General features: G+C 40.2%; 2 protein-coding genes across 2 annotated transcripts in view; both read left to right on the forward strand.

Moving 5' to 3' along the window:
• LOC126077025 (placenta-specific gene 8 protein-like) overlaps positions 1 to 18,987 on the forward strand; it is a 50,161-nt gene extending 31,174 nt beyond the window's left edge. Inside the window, exons 3-5 of the mRNA XM_049885910.1 lie at positions 799 to 923; positions 11,029 to 11,143; positions 16,415 to 18,987. Of these exons, the coding sequence (XP_049741867.1) occupies positions 799 to 923; positions 11,029 to 11,133 (230 nt within the window). The 3' untranslated portion in view covers positions 11,134 to 11,143; positions 16,415 to 18,987. The remainder of the gene's footprint in view (positions 1 to 798; positions 924 to 11,028; positions 11,144 to 16,414) is intronic.
• The window catches only part of HELQ (helicase, POLQ like), a 508,107-nt gene that overhangs the window by 348,122 nt on the left and 136,747 nt on the right, over positions 1 to 23,238 (forward strand). The window lies entirely within an intron of this gene.

Raw genomic sequence — 23,238 nt, forward strand, 5'->3', positions numbered from 1 at the left:
TCTCTGTGCCTGTCCTTGAGAAACAACTCCCTCTCTTTTTGTGTGTGATCAAAGTTCCAAGTTCATTAGAGATAGCCTTCTGCTTAAGACAATCAATGAGGAAGCATGGACTTTCTTATCTTATCTGGGGTACAGCAATATGGAAACTCCACCCTAGGGCTTTTCAAAACAGACTTGTCCTCAGGGCATATTTGAGAACAGTTTCCTGTTTGTTACTCTTAGGCTCCTTTTTGTCTTATGCAGATCCCTTAAAGTAAAATGGTAGCAAGTGTTTTAAGCTTCTAACGCTAATATCCCGTAACTTCTACAGGCTTTCATAGCCATAACCTCTACTTGCTTCCATCCTTATAGGTTTCTTACTTTTTCCAAATGACCATCTAGAATCTATTCCCTAGACTTTCTTCTTTTGGCCCTAATTATTTCCCATTCAGCATTTTCTGACTTAAACACCCTCCCACAGTCTTCCAAGGGCTTCTTAGGCATCCTGACTCCACAAACTTCCTATGCAAATGTTACCCAAATGTAATGAAGAGCAGGGAAGAAAGATAATTCGAACGTGCTCAGGCCAGGCAAGGTAAGAGACTTTGTAATTAAATCTGACACAGCATAACAACTTGCAAATTTTCCCCAACTCCTAGACACTGGGTTCTAGAAGCAAGACATAAAGAGCTAGTTGCCACCATGATTTTCTCAGGTTGTCCATTAAGGCCATTTCCTGAGCATCTTCTTGAAAGCTGTGTCATTTAGTCAAGACCATGATGACTTTAATTGCTCTCTGTGGTTTTGCCCTTCATCCAGGTCTCTGTGGAACTTTCTTTCCCCTGTGCCTCTCGTGTCAGATTGCCTCTGACATGAATGAATTCTGCCTGTGTGGAGCAAGTGTTGCCATGAGGACCCTCTACCGGACCCGATATGGCATCCCGGTGAGTCTCCAAGTGTCCACTGTGCACTGCTAACAAACACGCCCTGGTTTCTCTTCAGTCTGAGTGGATCTCCGTGATTGCTGTCCTCACCTTCATGACTTGATTCTAGTCTTTTCTCCACCACCATCCTAAGTTTTTTAAGTGACTCACAGGGCCCATGCTGCTATCTTTGCTTTTGAATATATTCCTAATAAATCTTTTATTTGGCCTAATAAATGTATTTCTGAAAAGCTGCTGGAGGTGCACAGATGAGGGCAGAGGCCAGTGTAAGGCCCTGAATCTCTCCTTGCTTTACTTAGAGTCAGACTATACCAAAATGAAACCCAAACACATTGCTATGTAGTCGATTCTGACCCTATAGGACAGAGTAGTTGCCTCATAGGTTTCCCAAGGAACGACTGGTGGATTTGAACTCCTGGCCTTTTGGTTAGCAGCCTGAACTCTCAACCACTGCATTGCCAGAGCTCCAGGACTCCGAAAATCTGCAGGAAGGGTGATGGTTTCCTTAGAAAACTCTAGATAAAAATGGGCTTGTGGTGGTTTCTATTAGAGCTGGTACGTTTCACTTCCTGGTAAGTCAGAAAAAAAAAGCCAGTGTTAATTCATTCAATAAGGACTGTTGAGCACCTACAACCTTGTTAAGTCATAAGCTATAGTTCATTCATTTAACTAGGATTTATTGAGTATCTACAGTTCCTTAAGTGTTGTAAATAGTTTGCACTCAACTACTAACCTAAAGGTTGGTGGTTGAAACTCACCCAGCAATACCATGGAAAAAAGGCCTGAGGATCTGCTCCCATAAAGATTATAGTCAAGAAAACCTTATGGAGCAGTTCAACTCTGTATCACATGGGGTCTGCATGTTAGAACCAACTCCACAGCGATAGGTTTGATTTTTTTTTTGTTTTAACGAGCATTTAGAACATGCCAAGGTCTATTCCAGACGCTGAAGATACATCAGTGAACAAAGAATATTCATATCCCTGTCTTCCTAGAGCTTACATTCTTTTTTATAGTTACCTTTTATTTTAACATAATTTCAGATTTTTTTTTGAAGTTGCAAAAATGGTGAAGAATTCTCAAATACCCTTCACCTCGATTCCCCAAGTGTTAAACTTTAGCCATGTTTGCTTTATTATTTTGTCTCTCACCTCTATCTGCCTGCCTATCTACTTATCCTATTATTTTCTGAATCATTTGGGAGTAAATTACAACCTTGATGCCCCTTTATCCCTAACTATTACAGCATGTATTTCGTAAAAACAAGGACATTCTCTTACATAATCACAATACACCTATCAAAATCAAGACCTCACCACTGATGTGATACTATTAGCTAATCTATGGACCTTGCTAAAACTTCATCAGTTATTCCATTAATGTTCTTCATATGCAAAAGAAATCAATCTGGGATCACACATCATATTCAGTTGTTATGTCCCTTTGGTCTTCAACAACCTAGTATAGCTTCTCAATCTTTCCTTATCTTTGATTATTTTGACATTATTTATTAATACAGGTCAACTATCTTGTAGAATGTCCCTCAGTTTGAGCTTATCAAATGTTTCCTCATGATTGGATTTAGGTTATGCCTTTTTGGATGGAAACACTTGAGAAGTGATGCTATGATTGTCTCAGTCCATCACAGCAGGCACAGGAGGTCAATTTGTCCCACTATTGGTGATGTTCACTTTAACCACTTGGTTAAAGCAGTGCCGGCCAGGATTTTCCACTGTAAAGTTGCTATTTTCCTCTTTATAATTACAAATATCTTGTATTGGTTGTTGTGAAGTGCTGTTGAGTTGATTTTCAACTCATAGTGACCCCATGTGACAGAGCTGCCCCATAGGGTTTTCTATGCTGTAATCTTTACGGTAGCAGATTACCAGGTCTTTTTCCTGTGGAACCACTGGGTGGGTTCAAACCACCAACTTGTCTGTTAGCAGTCAAGTGCTTAATAGTTGTGCCACCAGGCTCCTACGTCCAAACCAAATCCATTGCTACGGAGTCGATTACAACTCATAGCGACCCTATAGGACAGAGTAGAACTGCCCCATAAAGTTTCCAAGGAGAGGCTGGTAGGTTTGAACTACAGACATTTTGGTTAGCAGCCAACTGCATGACCACAGTGCCACCAGGGCTCCGCTCCTAAGTAAAAGTAAAAAACAAAAAAAAAAAAAAAAAAATTTTTTTTTTTTTGTAAAAGTAGGGAGGTGTAAATATCCTGTTCCTCACCAAAACTTCACCCACTAGTTCTAGCACCCATTGAGATTCTTTCTTGAATCAGTTATTACCATGATGGTCGTCAGTGGTAGAATTTACATTCTAATGTAAGGAACAAGCCAACTACAGTGAAACCTGTGACAGCAGAAACTTGGCGGGACTGCCTTGTTTTTCCAGGTCCCCAAGTTTTCCACCTTTGACAAGGTACAACCTTACCACTTTTCTATCACTCTCTATTACTGGAAGATATTTGAGTTTTCCTTCTCTGACAGGTTTCCATCTATCTTAGTTATCTAGTACTGCTATAGCAGTAATACCACAAGTGGATGGCTCTAACAAACAGAAATTTATTCTCTCACAGTTTAGGAGGCTAGAAATCCAAGTTCAGGGCACCAGCTGTAGGGGAAGACTTTCTCTCTCTGTTAGCTCTGGGGGAAGCTCCTTGTCTCCTTTCAGCTTCTGCTCCTGGGTGATCTTCATGTGGCTTGACCTCAATCTTCCCCCATCTCTAAAAGGTTCTCAGCACAGGAACCCTGGGTCCAAAGGACACAGTCCACTCCTGACTGTTTTTTTCTTGGTGGTAGTGAGGCCCTCTTCTCTCTGCTCGCTTCTCTCTGCTTTTATGTCTTGTAAGATAAAAAGCATGACTCAAGTAAGGGTGTGACTTGAGCAAGGGTATGTCTTAAATAAGGGTGGCAACTTGAGTAATGGTGTGACCTGAATAAGGGCATGACTTGAGTCACCCCTTTTTGTAAGGCTGTGACTCAAGATACACCCCACACTCATCCTGCCTCAATAACACATAGAGGTCAAGATTTATGACACATAAAATGGAAGAAAATTATATAACATCATAAAATGAAGTATAGCTGCATCAGATCAAAAAAAGGAGGATAACTACAATCATGGCCTGGCTAAGTTGATACATATTTTGGGAGACACAATTCAATCCATGACACCACCTTACACAGGTTACAGCTTTTGCAGGCTTTACTGTATAACCAAGTAAAAGTATAATACGTAGGATTACGGTTAAGTGCTACACAGAAAAGGAAAAAAGGGAAGAAGAATCAAAAGTGTTGAGTGGTTCCAATGTTAAATAGGGTCATCAGGGAAGAACCTCAGTGAAAATATAAAAGCCTAAAAGGGTGAGAGGATGATCCACCCTGGGAAAATCCAGGCAGAATAAAGAGCTAGACCCAAGGCCTTGAAGCTGAGCTTGTCTGGACTCCAGAAATGGCTAGGAGTCAGGGAGGCAAAGCAGAGGGAGTGAGGGGGGCGATAAAAGAAGATGAACATTAACAGGAGTTGACTGTCCTGGCATTGCAGATCATTGTATGGACTCTAGCTTTTACTCTAAGTGACCTGGGAAACCAGTGAAATGTTTTAACAAAGCGGTGACATAATAGGAATCCCTGGGTGGTGCAAACAGTTAATCAGTGCAAGGATGCTAACTGAAATGTTAGAGGTTCAAATCTACACAGAGGCACCCAATCTACTTCTGAAAAATCAGCCATTGAAAAACACAGTTCTACTTTGACACAAATGGGGTACCCACGAATCAGAATCAACGTGATGGTAAGTGGTTTTTGTGACTCAATGGATTATTGTTCCTGATAACTCAGCCTCTGCCCCATTCACTGATAACTCATTGCTCCCATGTGACAAGTTAATAGCCTTCCTAAACCTTAGCTCCCTCACTGATAAAATAGTGATAAGGATACCTCCTCAAGGTGTTATGGTAAAGGTTACCTGAGACAAAGTATGGAAAGTCCTTAGCACGGAGCCTGGCAAGTAATAACTGCTCAGTAAGTAACTATTATTATTTGTGTTCTTATATCAGGGAATAACTCACCTGTTTTCCCAGGTCAGTGATATATTTTAGACTCTTGGTTCACGTGCTTGTCCAGCTGCCTGACTTCTTGTGCACTCCCTGCTGCTGTCATTTATAAAATTCCATACTTCTAAGGTAGCATAACACGCAGAGGTTCTTTACTCTGTGGCTGGGCTCCAGAGGGGACCATGGCTCTCCTGAAATTCTACAGGAAGTGTCATGTACATGTAATTATGTAAGTGGGGTTTGGCGAATGAGATTTTCAAAAGGTCCATGACCTCAAAATAGTATTGAGAAAGGGCCACTTAACTGCAGTCTGAAGATAAGTATTCTGGTCATAGCTCAGCAACTCACTAACTTTATAACTCCCTGGTAAGTCATTTGTCATCCGGCAGTACCTCTTTTCTCATCTGCCACAAAGAAGTTGTGTAAGATGATTTATAAGGTTGCTTCTACAGCTATAATTCCATGATATGTTAAATTTCCTTGGCATACATTAAATAAGTATGTTTAGCAGAGCCAACAAGGCACTATAGACAGAAGCACCATGCAATGAAGACCTGAAAAACTAAGTAAAACATATACAAACATCACTTCTGGAGTACTATGTAAAACTGTACTCCAACAAATTTGAAAACCTAGAGGAAATGAACAAATTTTCAGTGAGGTTGAAAATCTGAACAGGCCTATAACAAGAGAGGAGATTGAAAAGATTAAAAAAAAAAAAAGTTTCAAACACTAAGAGAAGGGCTCACACCAGCACTACTCAAACTATTTCAGCACATAGAAAAGGAAGAGGTACTTCTGAATTCATCTATGAAGCCAGCATAACCCTGATACCAAAACCAGGCAAATACACCCCAAAAAAGAAAACTACGGACCAGTATCTCTCATGAATATAAACGCAAAAATTCTTAAGAAAATTCTAACCAATAGAATTCAGTATCATATAAAAAATAATACACCACAACCAAGTGGGATTTATACAAGGAATGCAAGGATGGTTTAACATTAGAAAATCAATCAACATAATACACCACATAAATAAATCAAAAGGAAATGAATCATATGATCATCTCAACCAATGAAGAAAATCCATGTGATAAAGTCCAACACCCATTCCTGATAAAAATTCTCAATAAGATAGGAATAGAAGTGAAATTCCTAAACATAATCAAGGGCATCTATGCAAGACCAATAGCCAACATCATTCTCAATAAATGTTCTCAACCAGGGACATGAAAGACCTATACAAAGAAAACTACAAAACACTACTGCAAGAAACCAAAAGAGACCTACATAACTGGAAAAAATACCACTTGACACTGTGAAAATGTCAATTCTACCCAAAACAGTATACAAATATAATGCAGTCTTGATCTAAATACCAACAGCATTCTTTAACGAGATGGAAAAACTAATCATTAAATTTATATGGAAAGGAAAGAGGCCCTGGATAAGTAAAGCAATATTGAAGAAAAAGAACAAAGTAGGCAGCTAACAGATAAATGAGGAAATGCTTCCGATCACTAGGCATTACAGAAATACAAATCAATGAGATATGATTTCACCCAGACATTACCGGCACAAATCAAAAGAACAGAAGACAACAAATGCTGGAGAGGCAGCAGGCAGCTTGGAACTCTTATGCACTGATGGTACGAATGCAAAATGATACAACCATTTTGGAAAATGATATGGCCCTTCCTTAATCTAGAAATAGAAATACCATATGATCCAGCAATCCCACCCCTAGGAATATGTCCTAGAGAAATAAGGGCCGTCACATGAATAGACATAAGCACAACACCCAGGTTCATTGCAGCGTTATTCACAGTAGCAAAAAGATGGAAACAACCTAAGTGCCCATCAACAGATGAATGGATAAACAAACTATGGTATGTACACACAATGGAATTCTACACAACAATTAAAGAACAATGATGAATTCACAAAACATCTCACTACATGGATGAATCTGGAGGGCATTATGCTGAATGAAATAAGTCAATCACAAAGGGGCAAATACTGTATGAGACCACTAATGTAAAAATGCATGAAAAGGTTTACATACTTATCTTTGATGGTTACTAGGGAAGGGAGGGGTGGAGATGGAAAAACACTAACTAGACAACAGATAAATGATAATTTTGGTGAAGGGCAGGACAGTACACAATACTGTGGAAGTTAGTGCAACTTGACCCAGGCAAAGCCATAGAAGCTTCATAGACACATCCAAACTCCTTGAGGGACCGAGTTACCAGTATGAGGACTAGGGACCATGGTCTCAGGGGATACCTAGCTCAACTGGCATAACACAGTTTATAAAGAAAATATTCTATATCCTACTTCAGTGAGTAGCGTCTGGGGTCTTAAAAGCTTGTGAGTGGTCATGTAAGATACTCTGCTGGTCCCACCCTGACTGGAGCAAAGGAGAATGAAGAAAACAAAAGACACAAGGGAAAGATTTGTCCAAAGGACTAATGGACCACAACTACCACAGCCTCCAGCAGACTGAGCCCAGAACTGCGAGATGGTATCCAGCCACCACTGTGGACTGCTCTGAAAGGAAACACAATAGAGGGTCCCAGACAGAGCAGGAGAAAAATATAGAACAAAATTGAAATTCACACACAAGAAAGACTAGACTTGCTGTCCTCCACCAGACTGAGTCCAGTAGAACTAGATGGTGCCCAGCTACCACCACTGGCTGCTCTGACAGGGACCACAGCAGAGGTTTCTGGACAGAGCTGGAGGAAAATGTACAACAAAATTTAAACTCATAAAGAAAAACCAGACTTACCGTCTGACAGAGACTACAGAAACCCTGAGAATTTGGCCCCAGGTACTCTTTTAACTTAGTACTCAAGCCACTCCTGAGGTTCACCCTTCAGCCAAAGATTAGGCAGGCCCATAAAACAAATAATAATACCCATAGCTCAACCATGTATATGAGACTAAATGGACATACCAGCCCAGGGCAACGATGCGAAGGCAGGAGGGGACAAGAAAGCTGGACTAATGGAAATGGAGGACCCAAGGTGGAGAAGGTGTGAGTGTTGACACGTCACGAGTTTGATAACCGATGTCACAAAACAGTATGTGCATTAATTGTTTAATGAGAAACTAATTTGCTCTGTAAATCTTCATCTAAAGCACAATAAAAAAAGAAAAAAAAAATAGGTATGTTTACAGATTTTAAAAAACACATTGCTGTTGGGTCAATTCTGACTCATAGCGACCCTATAGGACAGAGTAGAACTGCCCCATAGGGTTTCCAAGGCTGTAAACCTCTACAGAACCAGACTGCCACAAATTGCTCCCAAGAAGCAGGTGGTAGGTTTGAACTGCCTACCTTTTGGTTACCAGCTGCTGAGTGCTTAACCACTGCTGCACCAGGGCTCACTGTTTAAAAAAATGTTCTGTCTCCTTCTAACAGACCTCCAAAATGGCTAGTAATTTCTAGAACTGATTTGTGTAATTCAGGCTCTCTGCTTTGTTCCTCTTTTACATTTATGCTTTGTTTTTTATCAGGCTGCTATACAGCAGCGTCTTTGGTCTACCTCTCCGTATGTGGTCACAGCAAAGAAAGCATCCTTTTGGCCAGGGCCACAGCCTCTGCCGGGGAGAAAGAGGAAGAAAGGAAGCAACCACTGACTGAACTCCCACTATGGGCTAGAATATTTTTGTAACATATCTTTGCTCATTTACCACTCATGAGCTAACCCAGTGCCTAGTGGTGTGGAAATTGTTATCTCTACAGATAAGGAAACCAAGAAACAGAAAGACCTAAAGTTACAGAACACGTAAATTCTGGAATTTGGGGTCAAGTGTATTCTAACTCCAAAGTTCTGGATTTTTCACTTCACCATCTTGCCTTCCCGAGTGGATGTGTAGTCAGCCATGTACCATAACAACTCATTCATTTATTCACTTGTTCATTGATTCTGTAAATTTGTGCCTGTAATGAGACTTTTTTAACAGCTTCCGAACAAGTGGAATTCATCACCTGTCTGTTTGTTGTACTGTGGTAGCATGTGTATTGCTATGATGCTGGAAGCTATGCCACCAGTATTTCAAATACCAGCAGGGTCACCCACAGTGTACAGGTTTCTGTGGAGTTTTCACACTAAGACAGACTAGGAAGAAAGGCCTGGCAATCTACTTCCAAAAATCAGCCAGTGAAACTCCTATGGATCACCACAGAATATTGTCCAGTATAGTACTGGAAGATAAGCCCCCTAGATTGGAAAGTACTACACAACATCTGCAATGAGGAACTCAAACACGCCAACAATCAGGAAATAGTGTAGAATCGAGCAATATTTCATTATGTTGTACATGGGGTTGCCATGAGTTGGAACCAACTCAATGGGACCTGACGACAAACAGGTAAAATACCAGTCCCCTCTAACCAAACAAGGCAATGAATGCCAGCATCTTTCTTTCTGGCGCCTATTTTCCCTCATAAGCTGCTTCGGTCAAGGCATCTGGTCCCTTATTAATATGAATCTGTAGTCCTTTCCCTGCCGCTTTGAAATACAAATATTCTTTCTTGCCTGTATCATGAAACATTTAGGATAGGGTGTTTTCTGTAGGATGCTTTAGGCTTATCAGCAAATAATAATAGAATATATATTCTTCCACCTAAAAACTACCTTCTCAGGATAATTATAAGTTGATTGCAAAGGATAAGATGCTGAGTAGACAACAGATAAAAGACAAACATAGACACACTAGAACAAAAATGTGATTAGATTCATGCTGAATAAGAATATTTGGTCTTGCTTCCTCGTGGTATATTATGGGTATTCAGTAAAACTTAATGAAGCTTTAAAAGACTAAAAATTTTTTAATGAGTTGAAGACTGAAAAAAACAGGTACTATGAGGAAAGGTTGAAGTATTTTGAATTATTTATCAGGGAAAAAGAGAAGGCAAAGAGAGAACTAAATTTTCTTCAAGCTGTTTATTCACTCCTCCATCTGAGGAAGGTCACCTTAGATTTTTAATATAATTTGTCCACTCTTTGTCTCACATGCTTACTCTGTTAGATGAGAAACAAAATCTCTGTAGCAATTTAAAAAAAAAATTAATGAAAAGTACATCACTTATAATCTCACCATATAGGTTAAGCACTGAACTACTAGCCGAAAGGTTGGTGGTTCAAACCCACCCAGAGACACTTCAGAAGACAAGCCTGGTGATCTGCTTCCGAAAGGTCACAGCCTTGAAAACCCCTATGGAGCCGTTCTACTCTCATACATGAGGTCACCATCAGTCAGAATCGACTTGAGCTCAACAAAAACAACAACCCTTATAAAATGAATTACTGTACATTTCTCTTTCTCCATTCCCTTTTCTCCTCTCCCACCACACATTGTAAATTGGGAATTGTATTAAACTCAACATTTTTTAAAATAAGTATTGTAAAGTTATTTCAATCAGTCAAGGGCATACTGTCATAGAGCCTGGTGGCTAGAATAGGCCCTCTGGGTCCTCCAGGGCCTCCTGTGCAGAGTCGTTTCTAGGGCATCTGCCAGAGGGTCATTCCTCACAACTATATATTCCTCCCTCCCCCTGGACTTCCTTTCTTGCAGAACAAATGTGAGACATGTCAATGAAAATGGCTATAGGGATACAGGTGGGTGGGGCCTGGCCTGGCACTACTTACAAACTATAGAAAAACTGGTGCACTAAACAACCGACTTCAGAAGGAACCATTCCAGAACAGATGAGAGAGGACTGGGGCTTCAACTGTAACCTGCAGATCACTTCAAATAGTGTAATATTATGCACAGGGCACTGGCTTTGAAAGGGAAAGACGAAGCTCTGGCGCTAAGTTGTTATGTGATCTTATCAAGTCATTTAATTTTCTTAGGTCATTAGAAAATGGGGATAACAAATTCTCAAGGTAAATAAGTGAAATAAAATATATATTTCGACAAGGTTTGGAAAACTAGACAAAAAAAAAAAAGACAAAAGCTAGGGATTATCGTGACTACATTTATAGGCTGTGTGTTGATTGGTTCGTTTGTTTTTTTTAACAGGGGTCTATTTGCAGTGATTTTATGACGCTGACCTGTTTCCCCAGCTGCGTCCTCTGTCAACTTAAGCGAGATATTGATAAAAGAAAAGCAATGAACGCTTTCTAAACGGTGCTCGGTAAGTCGAGAATTCTTGACTGATCTGTATCAAAACAAATTCTCAAAGAATCTTTAGCTTCCTTGGGGCCCCCTCACAGACATGTGAGAGATCTCTTAGCAAATGGAGGGAAAATGATTTTTAATGGCCAGCCTATCCAGTCAGTTGGTAGTCAGCTTCCCAGAACCCGGGTTGAGAAGGCTGCACTTGGTTGGTAAGAAAGAATTTAGTGTTTTGTTCAAATGTTTGCCATTGGTGGAGTGGCCATGTGAAGTACTGATATCAACTATGTCTATTTTAACACCATGACTTTAAGGTAGTAAAGATATATATATGACAAGCCATTCATTTCCCTAGCCTAGATTTGAGGTCCACAGCTAACAGTAATCAACCGATATGTTAGACTAAATGTGACTGTGTAATGTGCCTAATTATATTTTCCTGTAATAACACCATGATATTAAGATAATAATTCATTCTCTAAAGTGGGAGAAGGCTACTTTAGTCCCTAAATTTATAGAGCCTGAAGTGTGGACAATACACTCAGTTATCTAAAACTCCCAAAGGCCCCGTTATGGAGAAAAGTCACTAACTTTTTGATGACTGTATTGTCGAAATTGGGCAGCTGGTCAGTTATCTGGTTTCCTGAACTCTCCCGGTCACATTCCTGTTCATCTCAGAAAAGAGGGCAATGGCTTACTCGGTCCTTGCTTTCACAGTCTCTTACTCTCAATTCCTGTGGAATGGTATTCAATGTTTAGTTTTCACTTAGAAGCGGCTACAAAAATCCAAAAAAAAAAAAAAATCCCATTGCTGCCAAGTCTATTCCAACTCATAGCAACCCCATGTGTTACAGAGTAGAACTGAGCTCCATAGGGTTTTCTTGGCTGTAATCTTTATGGAAGCAGATTACCAGGGCTTTCTTCCATGGCTCTGCTGGGTGGGCAGAAACGGCAACATTTCAGTTAGCAGCCAAGCACAAACCATTTGTGCCACCCAGGGCTATCCTCTGTAAAAACCCTATCCCCCAAAAGGTCTTTGAGAGTGTTTGATCAGAATGATGCAGTCACCGGTATGACTGGTGGGCATTAGTGCAATCCTTCCCTCACTAAGCTATTTTGCCACATGCAACAAAAAATAATGTCCTCTGCATGAGCCGTTTTAGTGTGTTACATTTTAGTCCCAGGTACCGTATCCCAGTATTTGTCTTCTGATTGCTTCAAATAGCTTCCTTCAAAGGCTGAAGGGCTTGATTCACCTTAAGCAGAGTCAAGATGGTGGATTTTCTTAACAATTTTTACCCCCATACACCGCCTCATGAGTATTGACTGTTGTCCCTCTTACCAAGTAATGGTATTTCTTTGATAGGCCTGAGTTACCAACTTGATTCAGAATTGGATGCCAAAGGAGCAGGGAGGGAACTAGAATGTGGCAGTTCCCTCTAGGCTAGTCCTCCCTCCCATCAAGGAAAGATTGTTTTGGTTTTTCTTTTTGAGACAATTACCTTATCATGTTTGATGATTCGCTGGCACTCTGTAACAGAAGTTAACCTACAGAGCACTCTATTGGATCACTCCACCACCTAGCGACAGTGCCCGACACATTGGTGGTGTTGTTCTTGTAGTTGTTAGGTGCCCTCAACTTGGCTCCGACTCATAGCAACCCTGTCTACAACAGAATGAAATACTTCCCAGTTCTGCGATATCCTTACAATGCTTGCTATGTTTGACCCCATTGTTGCAGCTACTGTGTCAGTTTATCTCCTTGAAGGTCTTCCTCTTTTTCACTGACCTTCTGTTTTACTAAGCATGATGACCTCCTCCCGGGACTGGCCCTTCTATTCACATGTCCAAAGTACGTAAGACAAAGTCTTGCCATCTTTGCTTCTAAGGAGCGTTCTCGCTGTACTTCTTCCAAGACAGATTTGTTCATTCTTCAGGCAGTCTGTGGTATATTCAATAATCCTCACCAACAGCATAATTCAAATGCCATCAATTCTTCTGTCTCTCTTATTGATTATCTAGCTTTCACGTGTATATGGAGTGATTGAAAATACCGTGGCTTGGGTCAGGCATACCTTAGTCCTCAAAGTGGCATCTTTGCTCTTTAACATTTTTAAGCGGTCTACTGAAGCAGATGCAAACGTGGTGGTACAGTGGTAAAGAACTCAGCTGCTAACCATAAAGGCTGGCAGTTTGAATCCACCAGCTGCTCCTTGTAAATCCTATGGGGCTGTTCTACTCTGTATATAGGGATCGATTCAAAGGCAATGGGTTTGGTTTTTTGGTTTTATTGCAGCAGATTTGTCCAACGCAATACATCGTTTGATTTCTTGACTGCTACTTCCATGGGTGTTAATTGTGGAGCCAAGTAAAATGAAGCCCTTGACGACTTCCTTTTTTTTTTTTCCGTGTATTATGATGTTGCTTATTGGTCCAGTTGTGAGAATTTTTGTTTTCTTTATACATACTGAAGGCCATGGTCTTTGATCTTCATCAGTAAGGGCTTCAAGTCCTCTTCACTGTCAGCAGGCAAAATTGTGTCCTCTGCGTATCGAAAGTTGTTAATGAGCCTTCCTTCAAACCTGATGCCATCTTATTCTTCATATAGTCCAGCTTCTCAGATTATTTGCTCAGCATACAGATTAACTAAGTGTGGTGAAAGGATACAACACTGACACACTCTTTTCCTGACTTGAAACCAGGCAGTATCCCCTTGTTCTGTTCGAAAGACTGCCTCTTGATCTATGTACAGGTTCCTCACGAGCACAATTAAGTGTTCCAGAAATTTCCATTCTTTGTAAAGTTATCCATAATTTGCTATCATCCACATGGCTGAATACCTTTATGTCATCAATAAGCACTAGTAAACATCTTTCTGGTATTCTCTGCTTTCAGCCAGGATCCATCTGACATCAGCAACGATATCCCTCAGTCTATGTCCTCTCCTGAATTTGGCTTGGCTTCCTGGCAGTTCCCTGTTGATGTACTACTGCAACCACTTTTGAATTATCTTCAGCAAAACTTTACTCGCATGTGATATTAGTAATATTGTTCAATAATTTCCTCATTCTGTTAGCTCACCTTTCTTTAGAATGGGCACAAATATGGATCTCTTCCAGTTGGTTGGCCAGGTATCTATCTTCCAAATTTCTTGGCATAGATGAGTGAGCACTTCCAGTGCTCCATAGATTTGTTGAAACATCTAAACTGGTATTCCTTCAATTCCTGGAGCCTTGTTTTGCACCATTCCCTTCAGTGCAGCTTGAATTTCTTCCTTCAATACCATTGGCTCTTGATCACATGCTACCCCCTGAGATGGTTGAATGTTGACCAATTCTTTTTGGTACAGTAACTCTCTATATTCCTTCCATTTCTTTTGATGCTTCCTGTGTCATTCAATATTTTGACCATAGAATCCTTCAACGTTACAACTCGAGGCTTGAATTTTTTTCCTCAGTTCTTTCAGCTTGAGAAATGCAGAGAATGTCCTTCCTTTTTGGTTTTCTAACTCCAGGTCTTCACATATTTTATTATAATATTTTACTTTGTCTTCTGGAACTGCCCTTTGAAATCTTCTGTTCAGCTCTTTAATTTAACCATTTCTTCCTTTTGCTTTAGCTACTCTATGTTCAAGAGTAAGTTTCAGAATCTCTTCTGACATCTATTTTGGTCTTTTCTTTCTTTCCTGTCTTTTTAATGACCTTTTGCTTTCTTCATATATGATATCCTTGATGTCATCCCACAACTTGTGTGGTTTTCGGTCATTAGCATTCAATGCGTCAAAACTATTCTTGATATGGTCTCTAAATTCAAGTGGGATATATTCAGGGTCATACTTTGGCTCTCGTGGACTTTTTAAAAATTTCTTCAGCTTCAACTTGAACTTGCATTTGAACAATTGATGGCCTGTTCCACCATCGGCCTCTGGCCTTGCTCTTATTGACGATAGTGAGCTTCTCCATTGTCTCTTTCCACAGATGTAGTCAATTTGATTCTTGTGTGTTCCATCCGGCAAGGTCCATGTATATAGTCACCGTTTTTATTGTTGAAAAAATGTATTTCCAGTGAATAATTTGTTGGTCTTGCAATATACTGTCATGTGATCTTCTTCGTTTCTATCACCAAGGTCTTATTTTCCAACTGCTGATCCTTCTTGTTTCCAACTTTCACATTCCGATCACCAGTTATTTATCAATGCATCTTAACTGCATATTTGATCATTTTCAGACTGCAGAAGTTGGTTAAAATCTTACAATTCTTCATCTTAGTGATTGGTGTGTAAATTTGAATAATAGTCATATTAGCTGGTCTTCCTTGAAGGTGTATGGATATTATCCTATCACTGACAGGTTGTACTTCAGGATAGATCTTGAAACGTTGTTTTTAACAATGAATGAGGCTCTATCCCTCTTCAATTTGTCATTTTCGGTGCAGTAGACTATATGATTATCTGATTAAAAATGGCAAATGCCAGTCCATCTCAGCTCACTAATGCCTAGGATATCAATCTTTATGCATTCAGTTTCATTTTTGACAACTTCCAATTTTCCTAGATTCATACTTCGTGCATTCCACATTCTGATTATTAATGAATGTTTGAAGCTGTTTCTTCTCCTTCTGAGTCATGCCACATCAGCAAATGGAGGTCCTGAAAGCTTGACTCCATCCATGTAATTAAGGTTGACTCAAGAGACAGTTCTTCCTCAGTCATATTTTGAGTACCTTCCAACCTGAGAGGCTTGTCTTCTAGCACTATATCAGTTCCACTGTTATTCATAAGGTTTCCACTGACCAATATTTTTAGAAGTAGATTGCCAAGTACTTCTTCCTAGTTTGTCTTAGCCTGGAAATTCTGCTTAAACCTGTCCACCGTGGGTGATCCTGCTGATATTTGAAATGCTGGTGGCATAGCTTCCAGCATCACAGCAACACACAAGCCACCACAGTACGACAAACTGACAGATGAGTGGTGGGACACATAGTAGGCACTTAAGAAATATTGGTAAATGAATAAATGCATGCAAATTGCAAGGAAACATAAAGAAGCTCTACTCCATGAGACTTATCTGAATCTTGACTGGTGGTTGTGACTCTTCTTAATAAATTGTACTGAACCATGGGCCATATTTGAACTAGATTTTAAATATGTAGCAATTCGGCTTAGGGCAGGGGTGGGATGGAAGTTTTGATGTTTGAAAAAGGTGATGTAAAAAAAAGAAAAAGATGAAATTGTCATACTAATTCATGAATGAAGTCCTAATTCCTTCTTCTTTTTTTTTAATTCCTACAGATCAAATTCACATTTGGGTAAAATGGCTGAGATGAAATACTACATCTATTGAGAGTACTTTCTCGCTTGAAATTCCAGAAACTAATTCAAAACTATTCAAATGACTTCAATGTCTTCAAAACATTTTTCATTTCCAACTTCTTTTGAAAGAAATACATTTCCTGTGCCCTTCTCCAAAATGGCTACCATTCAAACAATTAACTTCCTTAACAATTCTTGTGTCTTTAAATACTGCTTCATGGAAAGTTATAATACCCTTCTTTAAAAAATGAACCCCAAGTCAGCAAAGTGTTGTCAAAGTTGGTAATGGGTACATGGAGTTCTTTATACTATCCTACTTTTTTACCTTCATGTATGTTTGAAAATGCCCAGAATAAAAAGTTTTAAGATGCTGCCAAGTAAAAGGCTACAAGGTGATAATAAAGACCATAATATATAGATTTTATTATTTTGGATCCTGTTTCCACTGGGAGCGCAGGTGTTATCCTGCACTGCCCCACCTGCTCCAGCGGCTCCCTCACAGTAGGGGAGTATGTCTTCCTCCTTCGGGGAACAGACGTGGGATTTGGCACTTCCTTATATCCCCATAAACTAAATTCACTCTAGGAAGCAGTACAATCTAGAGTTTACTGTAGATTACCTAGAGTGACAAAAGAGAGAAGTTATACCATAAACCACACAGCAAACCATCTAATTAAATTTTCCATTAGACATATCTGTTGTGCCTGAAGTTCATCTCCTGTAGCAAGCCAGCCACAGCATTACCACTTCCTTTTCCTATGCAGAACAGCTTAGTCCCATCTCAACTCTCTAGTCCTGGGAAGTACAGCCCAGAAGGCCTTGTATACTCAGCCTTATGAAAGCAGATTTCACATGGCAGGAGGAAGAGGGATGGGAAGAAATTCTGCTGGTAAGCAAAACAGTGTTTTCCATATAGCTTATTGGAAAGTTAAAAGATTCTTTTTACGTGGTTGAACATAAAAAGCTACCATAATTGAGTTTTTTAAATCTTTTATCTAAATGAGATTATTATTTTAGTCTCATTCTCCCAATCTCATGCTTTATCCTGTGCATTCCAAATGCCCTATGTCCCCCACACTCGAGGCTAGTTTCCTCAATTAAATAAAAATCTTTTTTAAATGCTACTTCACTCTGGAAGTCAGTTGCTCGGGCCAAGAATCAGTAGCTTATCTGAGGAAGCTGGGAACTGGGGAGAGACATGAGAAGATTTACAAGCTTCCAAAACAAAGAACCAGAGAGAATTCACTTCAACTTTCCAGGGCATGGAAGTGTTATCCATGTAGCCCACCTTCGGTAGGTGCTGTATCAGAGTTACCTATGGCTGCTTAGTGGCTTTAACAACAGTCATTTTTTCTATTTACAAATCTACAATGTGTGAAGATCTCAGTGGGGAAGTCTTATCTCTGCTGTGCAAAGTGATCTGGGGTGGCTCAATAAGGAGCTGAAGGATCTGCTTTCAAGGTGTTCACTTGCATTGTTAGTACATGGAGGCTCCGCCAAGACTGTGGGCTAAAAGGCCTCAGCTCCTCTCCATATGGGCCTCTCCATAGATTACTGGGCTTCCTCACAGTATGGTCACTGGACTTCAAGGGCAAATGTCCCAAGAGAACAAGGTGGAAGTGCAAGACATTTTTGTAATTTAGCCTCAGAAGTCACATAGCTAAACTCTGAACTCTGTTAAACTATGTTGATTTAGGCAGTGGCAAAGCCCCATCTGGGTTCAAGGGGAGGGTACATAGACTCTAACTCTTAATGAGGTGTGGCAAGGTCCTTGAAGAGCATGTGGGACCAGAGATACAGTCGTAGCCATCCTTGGAAAATGCTATCTGCCACGGAGGCTGTGTCTCTCGAGATCAAATCTGTAACCTATCTGTCCCCAGTGAAGCACTTCTTGGAGAGCTACAGCAAAGTGTGATCACCAGCTACCCAGCTTGGGTTGCCAATTACAGTGGGACATATTCTGCCACATCAGCTGAGTCTAATGACTTTGAAAATGCTTTCAGAACTTGAGTGTGGTTTGGAGCTTGTAACAATAGATTCAAACAATGAGATTCAGGCTCAGGAGATTTACAGCAGGGTCCAGGTCTGAATTCTAATAAGGACCACAGGTCTTCCTGATGTAGCCAGTCCTGCTGCAATGAGACCAGTACTACCCCCTGTAGGTGGTAACTGAAGAAGTTTTAGTCCAATAACTCAAATATGGACCAGGCTCATAGTGCTAGGGATTGTTGTTGTCGTCGCAAGTTGATTCTGACTCAAGGCAACGCTGTATTTGCAGAGTGGAATTGCTGCACGGGGTTTTCAAGGCTGTGACCTTTTAGTAGAGCTCCTGAATTAATAAGAAAAAGCATTGAATTTCTGAGCTGGCATATCTTGTGTTTCCTGCCTGCTCCCCTTTTCTCTCCACTTTGTTGGTTGGTTGGTTGGTTGTTTATTTTACCATTTCTATTCTGGCAACCTGGTGCTGTCTATAGGGGCACAGCCTCAATGTTGGTAGTAGGGCATGCCACATTATAACAAGTAGTTATCTGCACTTCCCACAATCCTGGAAACTCTGGTGGCGTAGTGATTAATTGCTACAGCAGCTAACCGAAAGGTCGGCAGTTTGAATCCACCAGGCACTCCTTGGAAACTCTTTGGGGAAGTTCTATTCTTTCCTATAGGGTTTCTATGAGTCAGAATCGACTTGACGACAATGGGTTTTGGGTTTTTCCCACAATCCCAGTCTCCTGTTAATCTCCCTAATTTTCTCCATCTCCTACAGAATTTCAAAGTTTTTTTTAGAGCATGTTTCTGCTATAGTAGCTACTTTCTGCTCTGTATTTTTAAAGTCTTCTCCTGGAGGAGGCATCATTGCAGCATCCTCTAGGTAGAGAACACCCCTCAAACGACTGGCCTAGAGTAACAGCCATGGTAATCTTAAAACCTGATGCAATTCTCCTCCAAATCTTGCCTTTTCTTAATAAAGACTAAGAAAAAAGGACCATGAAAGAAATTATCCTTCTCTGGCTCTTGAATAATGTCTACTCCTCCAGTGGTGGCTGAAATATCCTATTCTGTCACAAGCTTCCATGCAGCATCAGGTCCTATTTCTGCTTCTAATATTTTATCTTGATGTTCCATGCAAGATAAGTTTTTGGTTAGTTGGTTGGTTTTAAGTCCAACCTGCTTCTTAAACAAGTTCAGTTCCTCCTCTATCATGTGTAGAGCTAAGTCAGTGGGTGAATCACAACATTTTCCTTCATTTTTCTATGGTTCATGTGTTGACTGCAAGGTAAAAATCTATTACTGTAAAGTCGAAAAACTGAATCCATTTCTCCATTATTTTCTGTGATTTCCCTCCTAAAGCCTAAGAAAAATTTTTTGGATTTTGAAGAGATAAACAGCATTTGAATTGGGTAATTTCTGACTCTACTTGGCTTAGCAAGCCTAATGAGGCTAGTCTTAGTAAAAGGAGGATAAAAATTTCCTACAAAACTGTAGGGAACACTCCCAGGTATCAACAATAGATATAAAATTCTTGGTTGCATATTATTCCTAAATATAAAAAACCTGAAATGATTCTTAGTGGAGCGTGTCCAGAACTTTTTGTTTGGTTGGTGTCTTGGTTATCTGGTGCTGTTATAACAGAAATAGCACAAGTAGATGGCTTCAACTGAATTTTATTCTCTCATGGTCTAGTAAGCTAGAAGTCCAAATACAGGGATCAGCTACAGGGGAAGGCTTTCCCTCTTTGTCGGCTCTGGAGAAAGGTCCTTGTCATCAATCTTCCCCTAGACTAGGAGCTTCTCAGCACAGAGACCCCAGGTCCAAAGGATGCACTCTTCTCCTGGCAGTACTTTCTTGGTGGTATTAGGTCCCCATCTCTCTCTGTTCACTTCTCTCTTTTATATCTCAAAAGAGATTGGCTCAAGGCACGATCCAATCTTGTAGATTGAGTCCTGCCCCCTTAACATAACAACTGCTAATCCCACCTCATTAACAGCATAGTGATAGGATTTACAACACATAGGAAAATCACATCAGATGACAAAATGATGGACATTCACAAAATACTGGGTATTATGGCCTAGCCAAATTGAGACACATATTTTGGCAGACACAACTCAATCCATGACGGTTGTTTTGACTTCTGAAAAACAGGTCACAAAACATGTTCTTGTATCAACCATAAGCTCTTGAACCTTTGATTAGTTTTAAAATTTTTCTTATCCATTCACTAGACTTTTCTAACTCCAAAAAACTTGATACCTAGAACTAAACTGTTCTAAACTCAGACCTCTCCCCCCCCCCCTTTTTTTTTCTCCCTTCTTAGTCCTTGGATCTCTGATAATTCCATTACATTTTACTTTCACCTCAACTCAGAAGACGACATAATCCCTGTACAATGGAAGACACCCATTCCTCTTTCTCTTTCTCTGTTTATCATTGAACTCTACTCCCTGCTATAGTGTACTTCACACTTTGCATTCCCAGATCCACAACCATTGTGGACATTTGTAAGAAGACAAGATCAAAAAGCTACCAACCAATGCCCAACACAACTTTCATGCACAACTCTACAGTCAAAGTCTTGTCTCCTTTCTCTGGGCCCGTATCCCTTGACTGATGACCTAACAATACTCCCAGCTTCCATGGCTGTGGTCTTGCTCCAGTCATAACTTTCCCAAGGTTTTGAGTACTACCCCTGAGCCCTAGTCTCTAGATCCAAGTTCTGTTTCCTGATGCAGACAGCAGTAGCTGGACTGTTTGGAATTCCTATCAGAATGAAGTTTATACCCTCAAAAAAAGCATCTTAGGCTGGGCTCTCTAGAGAAGCAAAACCAGTAAAGTGTATAAATGTATACAGAGAAATTTATATCAAGGAAAAGGCTCACGCAGTTGTGGAGGCTGTAATGTCCCAAATCAGTGGGTCCGGATAGAGGTTTCTCCTGATTCACATAGCCTCAGGGGCTGGCAAACTCAAGATCAGGAGGTCGGAGAGCAGGGCTATTGCTCACAGGCTGTGAAGATCTTTGAATTCCAAGAACAGCAGGCAAGACCACAGGAAAACTGCTAGCTCAAGTTCCAAGAACAGGAGGTCAGACGAACAGAAGCCAGTTGCAGGATCCTCAACAAGCAAAAGCCCCTGAGCCCTGCCAGAATGCCCACCCACACTCGACACAGGCCACACGCCAAAAAAAAAACCTCCTCCTCAACCAATTGGCTACTCACAGCAGATCCCATCACGGGGGTGATCACACATCAAATCCCAACAGGGAAGTGACCACATCACACGACTTCCAAAACACTGACAATCATGATCCAGCCAAGTTGACACACAACCCTAACCATTACAAAAAGTAAATGTCAAAATGTCAACAAAAGGAGTTGCATGGGACTGGATAACACAGAAAGGACAAATTAGAGAAAGCAAAAATTTTGCTGAAAAGAGAGCATTTTTTTCCTACAGAAGTCAGAGCACAAGACATGGCTACAAAAAAAACCCACACAGATATTTTGCAATGTTCCATATAAAATTAGCTATTCTCTATAGTTCATACTGATAAACATCAAAGTTAGTAATTTCATGGCTGGTTTACTTTTTATTAAGTTTTTGAGCTACAATCAGTTATGGTCTTTATAATTTTGATTGCTTTATTTTTTTCCTCAAATGGATGTTTCTACTTTCTAATGTTCTTAAATGAAAATTACATGTTTTCTCATGTATTTAAGACCTGAAAGTGAAACTAAGAAGCATAATCAAAAACCAAACCCATTGCTGTCAAGTTGATTCTGACTCATAGCGACCCTATAGGATAGAGTAGAACTGACCCATAGAGCTTCCAAGGAGCACCTAGTGGATTCAAACCGCTGACCTTTTGGTTACCATCTGTAGCACTTATATTTGAATTCTGAAAAGAAAAAAAAAGGGAAAGGAAGGAAGAGAGGAAGGGAGAGAGGCAGGAGGGAAGAGGAAGGGAGGAAGGAAGGAAGGAAGCAAGCAATGAAAGAAAGAAGAAAAATACAGGAAGAAAAGAAGGCCTGAGAGGGACAGATTACATAGAGTTTGGCAGGGGACATAACGGAGTTTGAGGCATCCATGATGAAGATATCCACGGTGAAGATATTTAGCAGGTATTTGAGTATATGAGCTCAAAAGAGAGGTCTAGGGTGGAGATATTTAAAAATCATCAGCATACATCTGTTATGTTGTACCAGTACATTGACAGGGAACTGCCAGAAATTCAAGGAGGCTTCAGAAGATGACCTGGAATGAGGGATATCATTGCTGATGTCGGATGGATCTTGTCTGAAAGCAGAGAATACCAGGAGGATGTTTACCTGTGTTTTATTGACTATGCAAAGACATTCAACTGTGTGAATCATAGCAAATAACATTAGGAAGAATGGGAATTCCTGAACACTTAATTGTGCTCATATGGAACCTGTACATATATCAAGAGGCAGTCATTCGAACAGAACAAGGTGACACTGCGTGGTATAAAATCAGGAAAGGTATGTATCAGGGTTGTATCTTTCCACCATATTTATTCAATCTGTATGCTGAGCAAATAATCTGAGAAGCTGATGTATGTGAAGAATAACGCAGCATCAGGATTATCAGGATTGGAGGAAGACTCATTAACAACCTACGATATGCAGATGTCACAATTGCTTGCTGAAAGTGAAGAGGACTTGAAGCACTTACTAATGAAGATCAAAGACCACAGCCTTCAGTATGGACTGCACCTCAACATAAAGAAAACAAAAATCCTCACAACTGGACCAATAAACAACATCATGATAAACAAAGAAAAGAT

Source organism: Elephas maximus, chromosome 5 (genome assembly GCF_024166365.1).
Source record: "Elephas maximus indicus isolate mEleMax1 chromosome 5, mEleMax1 primary haplotype, whole genome shotgun sequence".
NCBI classification, from domain to species: Eukaryota; Metazoa; Chordata; class Mammalia; order Proboscidea; family Elephantidae; genus Elephas; species Elephas maximus.